This window comes from Vigna radiata, unplaced genomic scaffold (genome assembly GCF_000741045.1).
Source record: "Vigna radiata var. radiata cultivar VC1973A unplaced genomic scaffold, Vradiata_ver6 scaffold_184, whole genome shotgun sequence".
Lineage (NCBI taxonomy): Eukaryota > Viridiplantae > Streptophyta > Magnoliopsida > Fabales > Fabaceae > Vigna > Vigna radiata.
Window position 1 is genome coordinate 568,363 of NW_014541999.1, and position 22,110 is coordinate 590,472.

General features: G+C 33.5%; 1 protein-coding gene across 1 annotated transcript; it reads left to right on the forward strand.

The window, feature by feature from the left end:
* The first annotated feature begins 8,101 nt into the window (after positions 1-8,101).
* On the forward strand, positions 8,102-8,569 carry LOC106778830. The gene has a single exon (XM_014666826.1). The coding sequence runs from the start codon at positions 8,102-8,104 to the stop codon at positions 8,567-8,569; it is 468 nt and encodes a 155-aa protein (XP_014522312.1).
* The last annotated feature ends 13,541 nt before the right edge of the window (positions 8,570-22,110 follow it).

Here is a 22,110-nt window from a genome sequence, read left to right on the forward strand (position 1 = left end):
TATTTATGAAAATACGTAAAAGTTGAAATTTTTTTAACTTTTTGAATTAATGAATTTATAATCATCTTCATAATAAAAATTGACTTCACATAGACTAAATTATCATATTTGTTTATCATTATTTTTATTTTTATTTTTATTTTTTTTTTAATTTTCCTCTAAATCGAAACAAGTGAATAATGGGTGATTTTACTTACTGCATCAACAGTTGTCCCTCAAGATCTTCTTCCTCCCATCTTGACGAGTATTCTGGAAAGTTCATTCAAAAAGTTTTTTATTTTAATATTTTAAAATATCTGAAAAAGAATATTTCACAACAAATAAGCAAATACACTTGATGAATTATATTATTTTCAATAAAAACATTAATTTAGGACGAAACAATAAAAGTAATCATTTGTAATATTATATTTCTATAGCGTTAGATTATTGTTTAATATTAAAATCAATTCTTCAACACGGGATTGAAAATACTAAAATTTTCATAAAATTGTATGAATTGGTATTTTAACGTAATTTAGGATATTATAACGTGAATCTTAACACATTTCCACTCCATTGTATTATATCTGCTTCTGCACCATTTTCGTATAACAACGACTACTCCATCTTGTCTCATACCTATGAATTTCACATTTGGTCATTTCTTAAATGTCAATTACTATAAAGTATTTTTTTTTTTAATTTAATCTTTAATAAAGTTACTCATTTAAGTAATTTATACATGACGCAGAACGTAAAATTGGTAGATACAACATAGCTGTTAGATAGTTGATAAAATTTGGATGTAATATATCTTCAATTAGTTTAAAACTTGACATAATAATAGAAAATTTTGGTAAATTAATTATTACTAATAGTAATCAGTTACTGAATTATAGTTGATTATTGCAATATTCTTTTCACGTATGATGAAATTATGCACTACGTTTTTTTTTTATTATTAGTTTTTTTTTTATTATTAGGAATTCAAAATTGTAAAATTTGAAAAGCTTCCAATAAGTTGTCTCTAACTAGAAAGCTTGGCCTTTCAAAAGCACTGGAGGAATCACTACCAAAATACTTTCCATCAAACACAAAAAGCTGCGTGCCAAAACTCTAGAAACATAAATTTTAAACAAAGTAACCAAAAGAATGATCATCTCAAGTCTGTAATATGCCTGGAAAAAATGGTCATCTCAACTGAAACGAAACTATACCTACGTACCAGGGCATGCATCAAAAGTATAAGAATCTTAATCCTCGTATGATCAAACAGCAGGGACAAATCAAGAATACAAAAAGAACACATCGGCCATGAACATGTAAAGCAAAATGCAATCTCATGATGTAAAATGGTAAGAACCAGTGCTGAAAACATACAAAGTACTATCAATTAGACGTCGAGCGTCTACCACGAACATGCCTCTATCCTCTCCTAGTTGGAGAATATTCGTCGATCCATCATTAGCATCCTGAAGCAGTTCCACCGCCACCTGATGTGCAACAGTACCCTCGGTCACATGACGACACAATATCAACGACCGTAACTTTCTAGCCATTCTCCTAAATATAGCCTGCATAATAATTATATCAAACAAATAAATAAACATGGTTAAGCAAAATTTAATAACATAAGCAATGAAAAATAACATACCAAGGCGCCAGATGGTGAAGGTGGAGAGGATCTACGATGAGGTCGTGCCTCCTGTGGGATATCAGGACGCTGTGTAGGCGCAAGAGGCGGTCTCGCGTCAGCTGGAGCAGCAATAATATAGGGATGTGAAACCCTCGTAAACCACTGTATGTATCCATCGACACATTCAGAAGGGTATGATGCCTGTCTCACATTCCTAATAACGTGGTCTGTGAAGTGCAACCACGCAAAATCAACAACGACTACATATAGGTCGTCTCCTAGCTAAACCCTGTGCAGAACTCTCTCCTTGAGAACTCTCCCCACGATAACTAAAAGACGCACCTCGTGTTCTTACCATTTCTGAAAAAAATATTTTTTATTAAATTAATAATTATTTCATTAAATTAATCATATTTTTTCAATAATTTAATAATAATTATTTTATTAACTAAAATAATTTTAATTTAGATATAATTAAGTAACATATTATAAAATAATACTAAATTTAAATACTCTATAAATTAATTAAAAATACAATAAACTAATAAAATAAAAAATTTAAAACAAAATAATTAAGTAACAAAATTATTTGAAAATAAAAAGTTAAAAATTAATTACTTATAAAATAAACTAAAAACTTAAAAAAATAATCAGGCCCTAAACGGATGTCGAGTTTGGCCCTGAAACGGATGTCGATATCCGTCGACGGATGTCCGACATCCGTTAAGGTCTGTCTTCTTCCTCCTACGCACACATACCTCTACCAGACAGCACAACAGACACAAACAGCACAACAGACAGCACAAAACGAACGGATCAAACAACAATGGCACACAAACAGAGCAAAATCAATAGAAATCAACACAATGGGCAATGAAAACTAACCTCTCGGCAGAAACCAAACAAAGCGCCGTACCACCGCGCTGCACTGTCGCACAGACCCGCCGCACACTCAAGCTGCACTGCCGCACACACCACGCCGCACCGTCGCCGCTGCACCGCCGGGAAGAGAAGACTGGAAAAGTTGATTCAAAAGCTTGGGGGTGTGAATTCGAAGGGAAGGGGAGGTGGGGCTGTTTCGAATGTTTGGAGAGTGTGTGAAAGTGAAAGTGAAATAGAAAGTAAAGTAAAACTAGGGTTACATAGGGTTAAAAAAGTAAAAATAAAAAATAAAAAAGGTTAGTTATGTAATTAATGAAAAGTTAAAAAAAAATGGGGAGGTGTAGGTTTGAAATGGGGAGGTGGAGGGATGAATGCCCTTCTTTTTATGCGGCTCAGATTTCAACCCGATTCATTTAAATCCGGCTCATGCGGGTTGAACCCGTGGTGGGTCGGGTTGGCCCACCAACCCACCTACCTAATTTTATTTTTTTAATTTATTATTTTATTTATGACACCCTAAAAATTAAAATACTCTCTTCACTCACTGTGTGTACCAAAAAAGTAACCTCTGCTCTCACAAATCACTCTCATGGAACTTGCTCTCATTTACGGTGCTGTCACTTTCACTTCTTCACTGAAATTCTTCAAGGAGCATGTTTTTTGTATGCTTTTTGTGTTTGTTTTTAGATGACATTTGAATTATATTGTACTTTTTATTATTATTTTGAATTGTCTTTAATTTAACATCATTTTTTGGGAGTGAAATTTATTTAAATTTGAATATAGAAAGTTTGTCATTTTTTTTTTATTTAAAAAAAAAAAACTCTAATTAAATGGGCTAGTGAACCAACCCATTTACCCACCAACCCGTGGTGGGTCGAGCCAGGTTCGAACTTTTTTGGCTCACTAATAAATGAGCCGGGTTGGGTTGTCTCACTAAGTGACCAACCCGTGGTGGGCCGGGTCGAGCCGGATTACCCGTTTTGACAGCTCTAGATTTCGTAAAGTTTTTCCTTTCTTTGCATATCCATTTGAGCTTTCTATATATTGTTTTGTATAAAATAAGAAATCTAAAAGAGTATCTTTCTTCCACCCCTAATTAATTTGCACTTTGCAAGTGATTATAACTTTTATGGATAGGATATGTTTGGTAAAACTGATTGTTGCTGACAAGTAATTGAAACATAAAAATTATTCCTTCCTTTTTTAAGATAATTGATATAATAAATGAATTAATTGTTAAATATCTTATGCATTTATTCCTCCATTCAATTAATTTTATATAATACGTTAAAAGATAAAATTGGTAATTATTTGTGTTACATGTAGTGCTGTCAAAACGGGTCATTCGGTCTGTCCCGTCCCGTCTATTACGGGTTGGTCACTTAGTGACTTAACCCAACCCGTTCATTTATTAGCAAGCCAGAAAAATTCGAATCCGGTTCGACCTACCACGGGTTGGTGGGTAAACAGGTTGACTCACTGACTTACTTAATTACAATCTTTTTAAAATAAAAATAATTATAAACTTTTTGTAATTCAAATATAAATAAATTTCACTTCCAAAATGATTTTAAACTCAAGACAATTCAAAATAATAAAAAAAACTATACAATCCACGAGTCAGAAGATATTTTTAGGACTTTATAAGATAATAAATTAATAAAAATAAAATTAGGTGGATTAATGGATCAATCCGACTCACCACAGGATCAACCCGGATGAGCCATGTTTAAATGAGTCGAGTTAAAAATTTATCCACGTAAAAAAAATACATGGCAATGAGCAGTGAGCAGAAGGAGGGAAACAACAGAGGAGGAAGAAAGTCGAGAGGAAGAGGTAGAAAGAGTTACGATAAAAGAAATGCCCAGTGTTTCACTTGCAGCAAATACGGGCATTACTCATCTGAGTGTTGGCATAATGAAAATGCAAAGAAAACGAAAAATGATGAAGCAAATCTTGCGCAGGACGTGTGTGACTCAGATTCAGATCTTGTCATGTTAATGAGCATTGTAAGACACTATGAAGATGAGGAAATATGGAGACTTTCTGAGAAAGAATGTGTATCTGAACATATGTGGCAGACGAGAGCAACAAGTCATGCAGATGTGTGTCACTGTGGCACAGACCTCGCATTGCACTCGAAGAAGATGGGTCATGCAGGGAAGAATGAAGAAGTGAAACATGTGTTACTGCCAAGTGAAGAAACCGAACGACTATCGTTCTCAAGTGCAACTGGTGAAGAAACCGAGTGGATGTTGTCTTCTGGTGCAGATTATGAGGAAACCGAACAGTTTTCAAATGCAGCAGATGTTGAAGAAGGAATATTTCCTTCAAACCTAGCACATTTTGATGAAGAGGTATTGTTCTTAACCCAAGTGGGTGTCAATAAAGTAATTGAACATATGTTTTCAATATATATGGTCGAACAACACTAGAAGAAAATGTATGTTACTAGATCAAAATTGAAATTTTATTTATATAATATATTATCAATACATATTACCCAACATTTATAATGATAATCTTTTGTATACAAAAAACATGTACAAGGCTCATACAATGTAAATATTTATGCAACTAATCAACGTACAATTGAAAACCTATAAAATCCTATGTGTTGCAGCACTTGTTGTCTTTGCACATTGTCATTGTCTAGAATCCAATCCATGCATATTTGTGTCTAAATACTTGCAAGTGCTCCTGAAATCAACACAAGCCACTTTAAGAAATTAACACACTACCAAAATCATCAAGTCTTTTAACAAAGTTACTGATACTTACATTGCTGTAATCAGGCATACTTTTCCCATTTTATTTGAGAACACCATCCCACACTTCAATTATTCAACAACATACCAAAAAATAACTCACGGTTTTTGTGCCTACAAAATGCAAAAAAACAAAAATAAGATTAACACACCAACTAGTTAATCACATCAATAAATTATATTTCAAACATCTATTATCAAACATCAACAAATCATATGTTTGATGAGCATAATACCTAATGTTCTCAATCACCAAGGTTCCCAATAAATTAGTTATTACAAAAGTCTATAAACAAGATTACATACTTTACCTTGCTCTAGCGAAACAAATTTCTCAACATCAAGAACCAAAAAATTAGGCTGCAAAAATTCCAAATATGTAAATATAGATAAATAATTAAAAAAGATAATATAATTTTCTAAAAGCAGAAACAACTAAGAGATACAAACATTTCTTACACATTTGATATTTATATCACATCATTTCAACACCCCAAGAAGCCAATAGACAACAACTTACCCCAAGAAAAGGCCATGTTGAGAGAAACTTTACCCCAACTAATTTCTATAAACGAAAAAGAACAATAAAATAATATGACCAAATAAATAATAATAACCACAATGGAAATAATAATTTAAAGGTTTAATCATTTCGAAGGTCCCTGTTTATGCAGAATCGTTTCAAATAGGTCCTTGTATTATTTTTTATCTCAATTAGGTCCCTGTTCCTGTAAAATTGAATCAATTGGAACCTTGCCGTTAATTAGACTTAATGATGTTAAAATTTATGTCTCGTCTCATGGTGACTGCGTAAATGTTAACTACGTGGCAGAGAAAACTATATTATTTGTCGCATTCTGCTTCCTTGTGCCACTAATCTTGCATAGACAATTGAAGAAGACTTAAATTTTTATGTGGACACTCAGAAGGAAGATTAACTAGGCTCATCTAATCAGACATCGCATGAAAAAGGCCTTACGGACAATGCACCTCTACCATTTTTCTACCTCATTACCACCTTTTTCGATCACTTTGACGTTCCTCTTGGTGATGAGCCTTTTGTAAAAGTTAAAGGGTCTTTTAGAATTGGCATTGAAGTTATAATATCATTTGGATTTGTTAAACATTGATGATGAACGAGTTCACAAACGTGATGATCCTTAGGAAATTTCAAATGAGCACACACCGTCTCCACAATAGCAAGATATTTCCTCTACTCTCCTGATAGATATTGTGCATGAGATTCATGATCTTCGCGGTACCAAATTTGATAATATTGATACTTAGGTTGCTCAACTTGAGGAAGGCATAGGTCACACCCTCATCACTTTAGACCTTCATACCCTCTTAAATTTAATTTTATTACATGTTTATTTGGACTTAAAAATTTATTTTTTATACATGCTTATTTAGACCAAGTTGACTACTATCCATTTAAGAATTACTTTGATGTTTTTTAGTCACAATATGATCAATGACCAACAATCTACAAACACTTAATACTTAACTATAAACTTATATAACTTAATTACCATAAAATATGCATAACATAATTATTTAATAATTTTGATTTTCATTAATTTTAAGACGTTTCGCATGATAAAGACTAAAACATTATGATAATCCTTTACAATAATGTAATAGATTATAATCACGCGTCCAGGAAATAAATTTCCCTCTAAAATCAATTACATTTTGTAATATGAAAATTGAAAGTCCTTTTACTCCAAAACGACTTTCTATTAAAATTAAAAATAGTTAATCCCTCAACTGATTTTCATGAAATATAATCGATTATTATCATTGTAATCAATTATATTTCTTGGAAGTCATGCAACCTTTTACAACTTTCAAGTTAAACTCATAATAAACTATAGACAAACAAAAGTGCTGTGAGAGGTATACAACTTCTTTATTTAATATTATCTTCTCCAATATTACTTATTTATTCTCATATTTTTTTTAAAATTTGTCTATTCTTATAATAATCCACCAAATTTGGCTAATTTTGTAAAAAAAAAAAAATCGTAAAAACCTATACATATTGCCAGTCACATTGCCTCAATTAGAAATGCGGAAAAGTAACATCAAAATGCCATTTTGAGGTAATTTCTTTTGAAGCAGGAAGACCAAGCTAATCCAGAACCTGTTCTGTGCGTATCTCCTTAGAACCGCAAAAGACATATAACGTGGACACATCACCCAATTCATGAACCTCACATCTTATTAAATTACAAGTTAGGGAAAATTATATATTGAAGAATAATTGATAAATATAAATCGATGAAAATAAATACGTTAATAAGAAAACTATTAAAGTAAATAGTATGGTATAAAAATGGTGTTATACAAAAATATAACATAACTTGTACATAAATAGTATAATATAAAAATATTAGAAGATTAATTATTATCAATATCTTATGTAATAAACTTAAGTGAAAGATGAAAAATATATAGGTTAAAACCACTTAGGCGTCCCTGTTTTCGTAAGGTCTTTCCACTTTGGTCCCTTTCTTATAAAACATCCCAATTAGGTCCTTAAAAGTGCCATTTTGGTTGAAAATAACCCTTGCCGTTAAAATTGAGTAACAGTGTTAAATGTAGGCAGAGTTGGATGGAGGACGTGGCAACATTAAAAAACGTGGCGGATAACTGAGTGGCACGTGGCTATTAATCCATTCATTAGAAACCTTAATTACATTTTTAATTGGTAAAGCATTAGAAGAATGAAATTCTGAGTTTATTTAAGTTGTGAAGGACACCCAGCTCGACGTAGTTAGGGTTCATCAGTGTTGAAGAGGGAAGCTCTACAGTAGAAGAAATCACGATGTCCTTGGGTCATTCCTATTGCTCTTCAACTTGCAATGCGTGCGGAAGGAAGCATTTCCGTTCTGCTTCGAGCTCTCAAGGAGATGGAGGTTGGAGCAAGAAAGATGCATCGCTGATATGCCATTGTGGAGAGAAGAGTGTGCTAAGGACTGCCAAAACGACGAAGAATCGAGGGAAATTGTTCTGGGGTTGCCCTAGGTATAAGATGGGCAGTGAAAATGGAGGATGCAACTTCTTCAAGTGGTTTACTGATTGGGGTGTCGAAGAAAGTGTGAGCTGTGAGGTGTTGGAAGCAAATGATGAGAGGTTGGTGAAGACTTTTGAAAACCAAGGTGTTAAGCAGAGCTTTGATGTGGAGAAAGCTGTTATGGGTCTGCAAAGTTGGATGAAATATTTGGTTGTGGTTGTTAGTGTTGTCTTTATAATGAACATGATNATAATTGCAATGCTCATGGGAAGGGTTTGATAATGTNNGTAGATGTAGGTTTTGGCCAGTACAATGTACTTAGTTGGGTTGTTTTGGTATTAGTTGCAGGATCTGGTCTGCAAATGTAGTGTTTCAGATGTAGGTTTTGGGTAATGTTAAAGTTTTGTGCACTGAAGATGTAATGCTTCAGATGTTTAAGATGTTTAATGTAGAGCTTGATATGTTTAATGAAAATGTTATTTTGGAAAGCATGAGTTCAAACTATTGCACTTGATCAAAGATCATTTATCAAAGCTGTTTACTGGCACATTAACTGATATATACCAATCTCAATACAGTAACATCAACTGATATAAATCAATCTGAATACAGAAGTAAAATAGGCAAGGGAATTTGAACACTGAAACAGAGATTTTGATATAATTAACAAAAGATAATCTTTCATTGTTCATACAGCCAATTACATCAACCATTCTTCAAGTGGCCTATTACACATGGTACCACTAAATCTGGCCTATTACAAAATCTGGTAAACAAAATATGGTTTGATCAAAATGTGGCCTATGACATATTCTACCATCAAAATGTGGCCTATTACAATATATTTTAAGCATCAAGTTGTTTGTGTTTCTGGTCCATCTGGTTGAGCTTGAGGAACTGTGCTGGGTTCTCCCTCTTGCTGCCCTTGGATTCGTTTTGGGCAATTTCTTTTGTTGTGTCCCACTTCCCTACAGATGGTGCATCTCTTGAGTAAGCCCCCTTTAGACATTTTGGTAGAACTTTTCTTCAATTCCCATTGCTCTAATCTCTTTTTCTTCTTAGGACGACCAGGCATTTGTCTTTTTGGTGGAGGCAAGACATCTTGACATTGAGTGATCTCCCATAGATGTTTTTCATTAATGGGGTATATAATGGAGGAATACATCTCTTCATAGGTTGACTTCTTAAAACATACAGGTAGATAGTCCTCCGCAGTTAGGTTGAGGAACTTCATTGCTGTCAATGCATGCACACATGGAATTCCACTGATGCTCCACTTCCTGCAGGAACATGTACATGTGTCTATATCCACCANAAAGTTGTCCCCACTTTGGGACACATGTCTGATCTCAAAAAGTTTGTGTGCAGACCAGCTGTCAATATAAACAACCATTAATTAAATGATGTCCATGTGAAAATNAACAATTATATACCAATCAAATAGTTTTGGATACCTTGGAACCCAGTTCTTTGTTTGTAGTGCCTCCTTCTGTAATCTACTCAGAATTTTAGGACAAGTTGATGATTTAAAAGAGGTCNCCCTTGACCTATTAGCTGCCCATCTCTTCATCATGTACAACCTGATGTCCTCCAACAGTGTAATAATTGGTTTGGTCCTTGTGTTTACTAGAACGCTATTAAAAGCTTCTGACATGTTATTTACCAAGGTATCACTTTGAGCTGTGGTTGTGAACCTTGATCTTGACCAAAACCTTCAAGAAGGATAACAATATTAAACTTAGATAATATGAAAACAAGTGAATTATTAATTAATTTGATAACTAGTATTAAGTAAGAATGACAAACCTGGGAGGAATGGTCATCAACTGTTTAAAAGCATCTTCACTAACCTCTTTCATATGTCTCATCTTAGTCTCCCACTGTTGTGGATGGGTTGCTGTAGCTGCCCTCCACATGAGCCTTTTCAAGTTTTTTCCAGGGAATTTTTTCCTGAAGTTGGCATATAAATGCCTTACACAAAACCTTTGTGCAACTCCAGGAATAACATCTTCAACAGCATATCTTAAACCCTACCAATCAAATGCTTAATTAGATGAAGTTATTTGTATAATATGAAAATAAAAGAACTAAAAAGGAAACAACCTTTTGTTGATCTGACATGATAGTTAGTCCACAACACACATCTCGACCACCTAAGTCTTCAATCAATAGCTCCAGAAACCATGTCCACGTTTCCTTGTTTTCAACTTCAACAGTTGCATAGGTCAATGGCAGCATCTGGTCATTTGCATCTCGTGCCACAGCAGTTAAAAGCTCACCATGATGTCTGCCTTTCAAGAACGCTCCATCAAGACCAATGATTGGCCTGCATAAAAGAAAGTTATTTTTGCATGCTTGAAGACATGCGTAAAACCTCTGGAATATTACTTTCCCATCATTCCCATCATTAGGCTGAACTTTTACTTTGATTGTAGAACCAGGGTTTCTTGCTAATAACTCATTTGCATAATCAAATATTCTTGTATATTGCTCAGTGAATGAACCTACAACCTCCTCTGATGCATATGTTTTGGCCCTATAAGCCATATTCTTTGATATGGCTATATTCCATTTCCTAGAAATTTTGTCTCTGATGTCAACACCCTTCACATTAGGATTTTCCCTCACTGTTTTTTCTAGTTTTCTACTCAACCATTTCGCATTGAAGAGTCTAACCTTGTGTTCCCTACTACAACTATGTTTGTCAACCACACTCCTCAGTTGCCATGATTTAACTGCACCCATGAAACCAAAATATGCCATCCATTGGCATTCTCCTTTTGAACCCAAGCATCTAACCCTTACTCGTGATTTATCATTCTTGACAAGTTTCAAATTCTTACCATTCTCCATTGAATAAGTTTTGATGGCATCAAGGATGTCTTCTTTATTCAAAAAGTACGTTCCCACTTCCCAGTTAAAATCAACCATATTCTTTGGTTGAGTAAATGTGGCAAAATTCCCATACCCTTCGTGCTCACTGTCTTCATCACTATTGTAAGAAGAAATTAACTCATCGGATTGCCAATCATCATTGAACCAACTGGAATCATCAATATTATCCTCATCCATATCAGAATCACAACCAGGTACAAAAGGTTCAACCTCAACCTCCAAATCACTAAACCCTTCATTTACATCACATTGAACATCTATATCTACTAACCCATCCTCATTATCCATCTCACCATTACTTTCTTCTGCTGAACTCCAATCACCAACTTCTATATCATCCATCTGACCATCCTTTTCAGCCTCAACTTCAACTTCAACTTCACCTGCTTCTACCCTATCAACCTCAGAAGTATTAGCCTGAATTTCATCATCATCTACTTCAATACCATCTCCTTCTTCCCTATCAACTTCAATACGATCTGCTTCTGCCCTATCAAGTTCAACTTCAGCTGCCTCTGTCCTCTCAACATCATTTCCATTTTGCTCACCATCAACTTCCTCAGCCTCCTCACCAACAATTTCCTCAGCCTGACCAACAACTTCCTCAACCTCACCAACAATTTCCTCAGCCTGACCAACAACTTCCTCAACCTCACCAACAATTTCCTCAGCCTGACCAATAACTTCCTCAGCCTCACCATCAATTTCCTCAGCCTCACCATCACCAGCTACCCCCTCATCCAACTCTTCATCCTCACCATCAACGTTATACTCAATCATGTTAATGACTTCAGCCTCAGACACATTGTGCACTACGTACAAATGAACTCGTCCATTTATGTGAGCTAACGTGACCATTTGCATGGCACCAGCGTCATCAGTCAATGCTTGTAGCCTATCATCTAAGACTGGACCACAACCAACAAAATACCATAACTCTTTAAAACCATCGTACCCTAGACTTTTGACTACACTCACTACCACAAAATAACTCCATACGTCAGGTTCAAAACAAAGTGTCTCAATTTCCCCTTCATACTTTAAGCACCCCTCATTCACGAACCTTCCCCCATGATGAAATACTACTTCTATGTGGTCCATGACTCACAACACCGTAAACAAATTTCTACACCTATCAAGAAAATAAAAGGACAAAACACACCGCTTATTAAAGTCATACTGACAAAAGAACCTTATATATAACTATGGGGGGACAGGGGGACCACAAACGCAAAAAAAATACAGCACATTTTCAGACAACCCAAACCCAACATTAAAAAAGCCATCCCCAGATAACGGCGTAAACAATCACAATACAATATAAAAAGCTTCATCAGATTCAAGACAAACCTTCCAGCAAATTCGAGAAAAACCACTTCACGGACACCTACAATCGAGTCGCGATTGAAGTCCAAATAGGGAATGGCCAAGCTCCAAACCGCGATTGAAGTCCAACTCTGGATCGTCTCCACTTACGATTGCCCATGAACTTTCAGATGGTACTCTCAGATCCCTTTTTGATTTACCAGATCCCAAATTCCCCTTTTTTAATTCACTCAACCCTAATTCCCTTTCCCTTTTTTAATTAACTAACCCTAATCCCCTTTTTTAATTTACTAACCCTAATCCCCTTTTTAATTTCATTTTATCAGTTAACTATGCCANGTGCCACTCAGTTATCCGNCACGTTTNNNAATGTTGCCACGTCCTNCATCCAACTNTGCCTACATTTAACACTGTTACTCAATTTTAACGGCAAGGGTTATTTTCAACCAAATTGGCACTTTTAAGGACCTAATTGGAATGTTTTATAAGAAAGGGACCAAAGTGGAAAGACCTTACGAAAACAGGGACGCCTAAGTGGTTTTAACCAAATATATAATAGAATTTACTTTATATAAAAAGATTAAAATATTTTTTTAAATTAATAAAAAAAGAATAAGTATAAAAGTTAAAAATTAACATTTTAAAAAGCAGTATTTCAAGCAGATTTTTTTTTTTTTTTTTATAAAAAAGAACTACATTCAGCAAAAGAAATTGCAAGCTAGCAGAAAAAAAGCCGTTTGTGGGACACTAACACTACCAACTAACCCTTTTACCAGTAAAAGAAAAAAAAAAAAAAAAAACTAGAAAGTAACGTGCCAAACATAACTTCAAATAATCTAATTGTTTACTTGGTCAAAGTCTTCATCATGATATAACATTCTATGTGTCATTACATTTTGGTTATTCCCTGTAAAAATTTCGTTTTATTATGAGTGCTGTGGTTGAGGCAGTGGAAGCAAAAAGAAAGAGCCTAATTAGGAGCTACGAAGCTAGCTAGTAGCCACTAATTAAACTTGAACAAACCTAACATATTACCTGCATTCTTTTATGCATTTGCAGAAGATTTTAAATGTATGACCCTTCAATAAGTAGATGTGACCTAGAAGGCTATAACTATTAACTAATAAAAGGGAAGCAATAACGCTGACATAATGATCTTAAAAGGTATGCACGTTTCACTCATTCCACCAATGCCATTATCTTTCTATATTAGTATTTCATACACCATGCTGTCGGGAAATCAGCAGCCACTTTTCTTTCTGTGGACACTTATTCATAGATACCAACTTTTCCTTAGTTAAAACAGTTTATCTGTTAATCTATTCAGAATTACTAAAATGTTTGTCCCTAAAAGAGAGGAACAAAAACAAAATAATCAAATTACTATAATGGAGCACTCTCCTCATGTTTGCAGCTGCATGACCAAAATTTAAGGATAACAAAACTAAAAGTAGTTAAGCTAGTATCTAAGGACTTCAATATGTGAAAAAGAAATATCATGGTTGATCAATGCTTCATTTGAATCCGAACTAAGAACAAAGGTCTGTCAGCAAATACATTATTATAAAAACATAGAATTTAGGTGTAAAAGAGATTTGGTTACTTTGAAGTTAATTTTCTGTGTTTTGAAATATAATTATAGGTTTCTTATATGTACCAGTACAGATGTTTAAATTAGAGAAAGAGAGAAATAATAAGAAAGACGGTGAGTTAACTATTAGCATCCAACTAATGTGAGGGTCAAAAAGTGATTATTTATTATTTATTCATAAAATTTCTGACACATGCACACTCAGATTCAACTAGTTTATTACATAATGAGAGGAACGACATGGATTGCTTAACAGCATAGAATTATCAATAATGTCTGCCATTTACGCATCCTTCCCCAACCAAACAAGTTGGCAGCTTCCGTACATTACTGAACATGTCTGCTGCCCGAAGCCCTCTAAAAGCTTCTCTATTTAAATCCAAATGAAGGTTCTGTGCAGTTCCTGCGTAGTAATATCAGTAGCACTCATCGTCGTCATGCCAGGTTTCTGGAGGCACCAGTTATTGTTCTTGACCCTTCTTGCTTTTGTTGTTCTAGAATCAGAAGGGTCAAGATTTCCCAATTATTTTTGGGAACAGATGCTTCCCAAGAAGCTAAATTCTCCTTCTTCTTCTCCCTCCGGAGGCACAAACTCTGTGTTTGCCACTTCTTCCACAGCCTCCCAATCTGATATTCATCCCTCCATAGATGGAAAGGTCTAATATTAGTTATGTCATTTAGATCCGTCGAACTGTGAAAGAGTGCAGTCTTGAGAGAATCAGAGTTTATCTGGGTCTGAAGATAATCTCCTGTAAAGACATTTAATTATAGTTCGCAGGATAAGTTTATCAATGACAATAATTATAGTTACATGTAAAAGCTCTGAAGAAGCATTTCAATTCTCAATTCAAGTTGCTGGTTTTTTGTTTCATGTAACATCGTCGTTGGTTATATTTTCCTTAATATATAATATCTTTTCGATCTTGTTGGTAAGTAGGTATGTTCAAAGTGATTCTTTTGTGAGCTTGCTATAATTGAGGAATGGAACAACTTTTTTTGTTTTACACTGACTTCTCATACGTTTAATTCTTACTACCAATCATATTGAAACTAAAATTTCTGTGCATTTCTAATTAGACATATTAAGCATGCCAATGATTTGAACATAAATGTAGGCAGTGGGATTCATTATCCTCTTCATTCCAACTTTCTATATTTTTATTTAAGGTATAATTTAATTTTCAACAGTATTTATTTTCAAATGTAAGTCTCTCTCACATATTATGTCTTTCTTTTTAGCAGAAACATATTTTAAACATAGATATCTTTTAGTTAAACCGTACTTGTATATAATTTTTTTACTACAGCAAACTATATCTGTTATTATCTGTTGCGACAACCACAAGATTATACTATTGTTTAGAATTCATTGCATCATAAAAAACAATATATAATTAATTGAGTAACTTTATGAGAAAAAAACTGAAACAAATAAGCAAATTTAACTCAAATATACTATACATATCAAGAAATTAAATTGCAAATATATTTCCAGAAAAATGAACGCGAATAAAATTGAAAATTTTGTATTAAAATAGTGCTAAATTATTCCATAAATTTCATTAATAAATTTTTTTCATATGATAACGAATAATTAATAAAATTTAAACATAATTCAAATGTCTAAGTTTATAATAATATTTAGTATAAACCTATTTGTAAATACTATATATTTAATTAGATAAATCATCACTACTAGGAGAAAATCCAAGAAAGATTCAAGAAGCAAACCAGCCCCAAAGAAGTAGAATATATATAATAAATAAATAATGTAATATGGAGGGTGGGTTAATGGCTATATATAGGCAACTGAATTTGCGTTAGTGTAATCGCTTCCTGTGAAACAAAGTAGTCTCTCATATTATTTCGATCGTGCTAAAACTATTTCTCCTAAACGAGAAATTATATTGCATAATTCATATCTTAAGATTACGATCGATCTCATAGTGTCATGTGCACTGCACTGGCAATTGCTAATCTACTAGTTGCGTTGTTTGTGCTTGTACAAAAGGTTGAATATATTAATATTATAAGACTTTGAGGGTATTTTAGTGACTTAGTTATTTTCTATACTTACAGAAGATTTTATGTCTGAATCTGAAGGGGCAACACCAACTAATGTGGCAAAATATTCTTGGAAACTCAGTGTTCCAGCTTACAAAGTTTTGGCTAAAAGTGATACAAGACAAAGAGTCTTCGACAAATGTACAACAAGGAATACCCTGTAAACGCACTTTCAATATGCCCACTGTTTATAGTGAACGCTTAGGTTATTTTCCTTTGTTACCTGTTAAAGCTTCTTTTTTTGTTGTTCTTGGTTCATTAATTACACGTGAATTAATATGTATAACAAATATTCATAAGTTTAGGTACATTTTACTTTTAAGTACATTTTTTAGATCCACTTTACTCTTTCCTTTTCATTTAAAATTGTAAAGTTCCTTTTATTTTTAAAATAAATTAAAAAACTCTTCCACGTTTTTATTTGGCATTAAAATTAAATATACAAACACTATTAAGCTCGAAGTAGAAGTGTATTAAGTTACCATAAATATTTAAGAAGGCACTTAGTAAGTGATATACAATATTTGGAGACTGTGAAAAGAAAAGTTAATGAAGTAGACAAAATGTTGAAATAGTAGAATTCGAAATAGTAGTTGAAAGAAGTTTCTTGAAATGTATTGTATCTTAGATGTTGTCTTACCTAAATGGTAGTATACATATAAGTATTTATAGACTCATTTCATCCACATGATTATTTTAGAAAATTCTAACTATAACCATAGAATGTTTTAGATTTTACCTTCTATCTTAGGCTTTTCTTCGTTGTTCTAGAATTTCAATGACATTTCAATATTTCCTATCTTAGGATTTTTTATATTCTTCTAGAATTTGTATTATACTTTAATATTTCTCCATAATGCATATTCAATAACTTCAACTCCAAGCATAACGCATAGTAGCTCAAACCTTGATCTTAATAACACCTTTGTGAAAATATCTACAATTTCATCTTCTATTGGGTAGTACTCAAGTCAAATATTCATATTTGTTTATGTTTCTATGATGAAATGATATTTAATTGTTATATGTTTGGTTCTACTATGATGCACTAGATATTTTGTCATTGCAATGGTTGATTTATTGTCACAGGTCATTGTAGTAGTTCCACTTTGTTTTTCTCTCAAATCTTTGAGTATCTTTTGAAACCATATAGCTTGACTTGTTGCTTCAATAGCAGCCATATATTTTACTTCAGTTCTTGATTGTGCAATTGTGGCTTACTTCTTTGACTCCCAAGAAAATATTCATGATCCAAGTAAGAAAGCATAGCTTGAGGTTCTCTTCATGTCATCTATCGATCCTACCCAATCCCTATCTGTATAACCAAGCAACACTGGATTGTTTGTGGATTCATACCATATGTCATACTCTTTTGTTCCTTTTAAATATGTGTTTGACTTAAGTTTTGTATGAATCTTGATAAAAGACTTCTAGCGAATATGATTTATGGTCGTGTAGTTATCAAGTAGACTTCCAATTAGACTCCTGTATTGAGATGCGTCAACTTCTTATGCTTTATCCATCTTTTTAGTTTCCCATTTGTCACTAGCGATGTGCTTACACGTTTGCACTTGTTCATCATGAATTTCTTCATTATATATTATGTATATTTCTTTTGTGAGATGAACATTCCATCATTTCTCTGGCTTACCTTTATACGGAGGAAATAACTCATCAAACCAAAATCATTCATCATATCTTCCTTAAATTCCATCAACATCTTTGTATTGGTTCTAATGTAAACAAGATCATCCACATATAGAGAAAGTAAGAGGGTGTATGTTGACCTTTGGTCTTGATGTATAATGTAGGCTCATTTTTGCTCCTCCTAAATCCTTTATAGGTGAAATATTGGTCGATTCTATTGTATCATGAATGAAGAGCTTGTTTCAGGCATATAAAGCTTTCTTCAATCTAACACTTTGCCTTCTTGGCCTTTAATCACAAATCTCAGTGGTTGCTTTATATAGATCTCTTCTTCAAAAGGGTTTCACCCTTTTGCCTCCAAGGCCTTCATCCTACACCTCTAAATTTTTCCAAAATACCTAACTTACCCCGTAATTAAATGATATGAATTTTTAAAAAAATAAAAGTGGTCAAAGATTCCTTTTTAGCATTGTGTGAACAGAGATATTTTCTCTCTCATCTCATTTCTATCTTGCATCTCCTGAGTTCCTTCTCCCTTTCCCCTTGCTCTCTCAAAACACACTCACACTACTCTTCATTCTCGCACAGGCACCCTGGTTTGTTCTTCCTCTCCCCATTCTCGTAGACCACTTCGCACACAAGCAGCCCCATGTACTCTTCCTCTCTCAATTTTTGCAGACCACTTCGGACACCGGCAGCTGTCCAAGCATTTTCGCGCTTCCCTCCCCCTCTTACTTTCGTCTTCCTCTCTCGAGCACACACAAGCACACACCCAGCCCCTTGTGCGAAGGTGGGTTTTTAATATCTCATTTTGTTTGGATCTGGCTTCAGTGCTTTCAGACTTTGATTGCATTTTACAGACACACACAAATAGGAGCATCATGTTTGAATTGGTTTTCTCCATGTAGTCATCGACTCGTCTACAACCAACCACTCACTCAGTTCTTCCTGCAGGTAGCCACCCTTGGCTGCAAAACCAATGGCAAGTGCACCGGTCGCAGCGTAGCAAGTGATAAATATCGTTCTCTCCCAAGGGACTTGTGCAACACATGAAAAATCTTACTTTCATAACTCAATTAGACATCAAAGTGAACAAAAACACAAGAAACTCTTTTTGGTATTTTTATCAAACAGTTGGTGTGCAAGGAATTTAACATAGTGTATTTACAATTTGTCAAGACTAGAGTTCATCCACTTCATTCTCATGCATTTACAAACAACTCAATTCCATCAATTAGGTGTTCAATTTCAGTTCNAAGTTCAAGTCATATTTTCCAATACATCAAGAACTACAATTCAAGCCATGGGTGATCAAGCCACAACAAGCATTAAGCATAGAAATCAAATACTTACATTGAAATGGAAAAGCATATATCATTAACATCACAAAATACATAAGAATTCCATGTTTTACAACTAATCTCAACAAATAGGAAAAACCCTCCATGGTGGAGAACTTAGGGTTCTACAAATTGAAGAGATAGGGAAGAAATTGGAACCAAAGAGAAGATGCAAAGTCTTTCCCAAGGTTCTTGGCAGCTGCTCCATGCTCCATTTGCGCCTCCCCTTCGCATCTCCATCTCCAATTTGTGACCCATCTTCTTCCTCAACCCAAAAGGGGCAAAATCACTATTGATGAAGCTTGAAGACCCAAGGAGGAGTGGAAGAGCTTCCCAACACCCCAAATAGCCTCCAAAGGCCTCTCCCAATCTCTCTAGGTGAAGAATGAAGTGTAAGAGGAGAAGAATGCCCCAAAAATTGCGAGACTCATGTTTAAATAACCCATTTTGACACATCAGCGGAAAGTCGCGCTCAGCGCCCCATCTGGGGCGCCTAGGCGTGAAATCTGTAGAAAAAGGGCGCTCAGCGCCCCCCATGGGCGCCCTTGCGCTATAATTAAGCACCAACAGCGAACCATAGGGCGCTGGGCGCCCTTTTGGGGCGCCCGGGCATGGAAATTGGGCCGCAGCACACAGAAGGGGGCCCAACGCCCCTCAGGGGCGCCCAGGCACGGATAGCTTTGACAGCATTCTAAAATTTAGGCTCTTGCGCGATTCCAAAGGCGTCCAACATGAGTATTTGCTTCAAAATGATCTTGTATGGTCCCAAAACATGTTCCCTTGAGTTCTTGCTTGTTTTCCTCCACTAGATTGCTTCCTATTCATTTATGTCACACACTCAAACATAGATATTAGAGGTAAAAACAAGCATATACTAAATAAAGCACAAGAAAACTAGAAAACACACTAAACGTAAGGATAAAACAAGGTAAAAGCTATGAAGAAGTTGATTTGTTCACAAAATATACACACACAAACCGTAAAATCAACCGTTATCACCCACGTCGTCCCAAAGGTTGGTGGTCTTATTATTTTTTATAGCATTTGATTGTGTTTAACAATGTTGGTGTGTTGTGACATCTTTGATAGCATGATGAAAGATGATAGAAGAGTGAGTTTAGAGTGTATTGTGATTCAGCTATAGAGAGCCGATGCAGCTGAATAGGATATCCATATCCCTCATTAGATTTTGACATGCGATGTAGATAGTTTTTTTTTTCTTTATTAAATTTATATTTAATGTACTGTTAACTGATATATGTAAAAGTTTAAAAATTAAATATTTAAAATGCATTATTTATATTAAAAAATAATAAGTATAAAGATTAAGTAAACTGATTTCATTAAATTTTTTATAAATAATCATAAAAATTATACATAAATTTAAATATAATTATAAAATAATTAAAATTAAAATATAATTATGAAATAATAAAAGATATATATAATCAGCATGAATTGCATTTCATGTCTAAAACGAAACTTCAGACGCGGATATCCAAACCTATATAGGTACACGTAATTTTTTTTAATCTAAATTACTTTTATTAATTTTAATAAATTCATATAAATTAATTTATATTAATTAAAAATTATATTACTACTTATAAACATATAAAAAATTATACATAATTTCAAAAATAATTATAAACTAATAAAATAATTAAAATTGTAAAGTAATTAAAGTTTTATATATAACATATTAAACATGTCTGATATTGATATTCAAAAACTTCTCCACGTCAAATTTCTACAAATTCGGATTTTCATATTCAATACTTTCATTTTCAGTTTTTTTTATTTAAAATTAGTTTTATTAATTTTAATACATTCATAAAATTATTTTATATTAATTAAAAAATATATAATACATTATAAACTCATACATAAAATACCAATAAAATTAAACTAATATAAGAAGTATTGAAAATAAATTAAAACTAATATAAGAAGTATATGATGTTCACAAACAACATATAATATGAATATAATAAAAGTCTCGCATATCTAATTCTGAAGCTTCCTAAATCGGATGTACACATCCGAGAACACCTATGTCGGCTCTCCACAATTAAGTTCACTTTCGATTTTTCATTTCATACAAACATATTAACCGAAATAAAATACTTTTCCATCAATATCATTATCAATGCAACCAACAAGTCCAATTATGCATATAGATTGAAGAAAAAATACTAACCTTCTTGATCAACAAGACCACAAAGAAGAATGAAGAATGAGCTAAATCGCAACACCTCAAGTGCATCACCTCAAAACAAGTCAAGCACTTCAAGCTGCACTCGAACAATCCTTCTCAAATATCCTTATAAATGTCTTATTGTAGTCTACTCGTTGTAAATAATCCTTAACTACCAAACTTGTCTTATGTTTTTGTATGGTACCATCGCGATTTAACTTTGTTTTGAATACCTATTTAACTCCAATGATATCATTATCTTTTAGACAATCTCTAACTCTCAAGTGTTGTTTTTTCTCTATTGTCTTTATCTTTTCCTCAATTATCTTTCCTTTTGCAGCCTCTTCAAAACTTGTAAGTTTTAGAATAGAAAAATTCTAGATCCTCGTCAAAATATATGCATAAAAATTCTTAAAATCCATAATTGAAAAGTATTGAAAATTAAATTGTACAAAAGAAACACATTTCTAATAATAATAGAAATTCAACAAATAGACTAAAAACAATAACACAGAAAGAAAAATACTAATAATAAATGGAGATAAAAATATTGATACACAAACAACATGAAATTCAAGAAATGAAATCTATCATAACCCTCTAAAGAAGAATTCTAGAATATAATAAAGCAAAGAAAAACAAAAGGTGAAATCAATATATGAGAATAGTCACATAGATAAAGATAAAGATAAAGAAAAAATAAAAATAAAAATTAATTATAAATGGTTTTAACTACTACGCATTTGGTGTGAAGCAATAA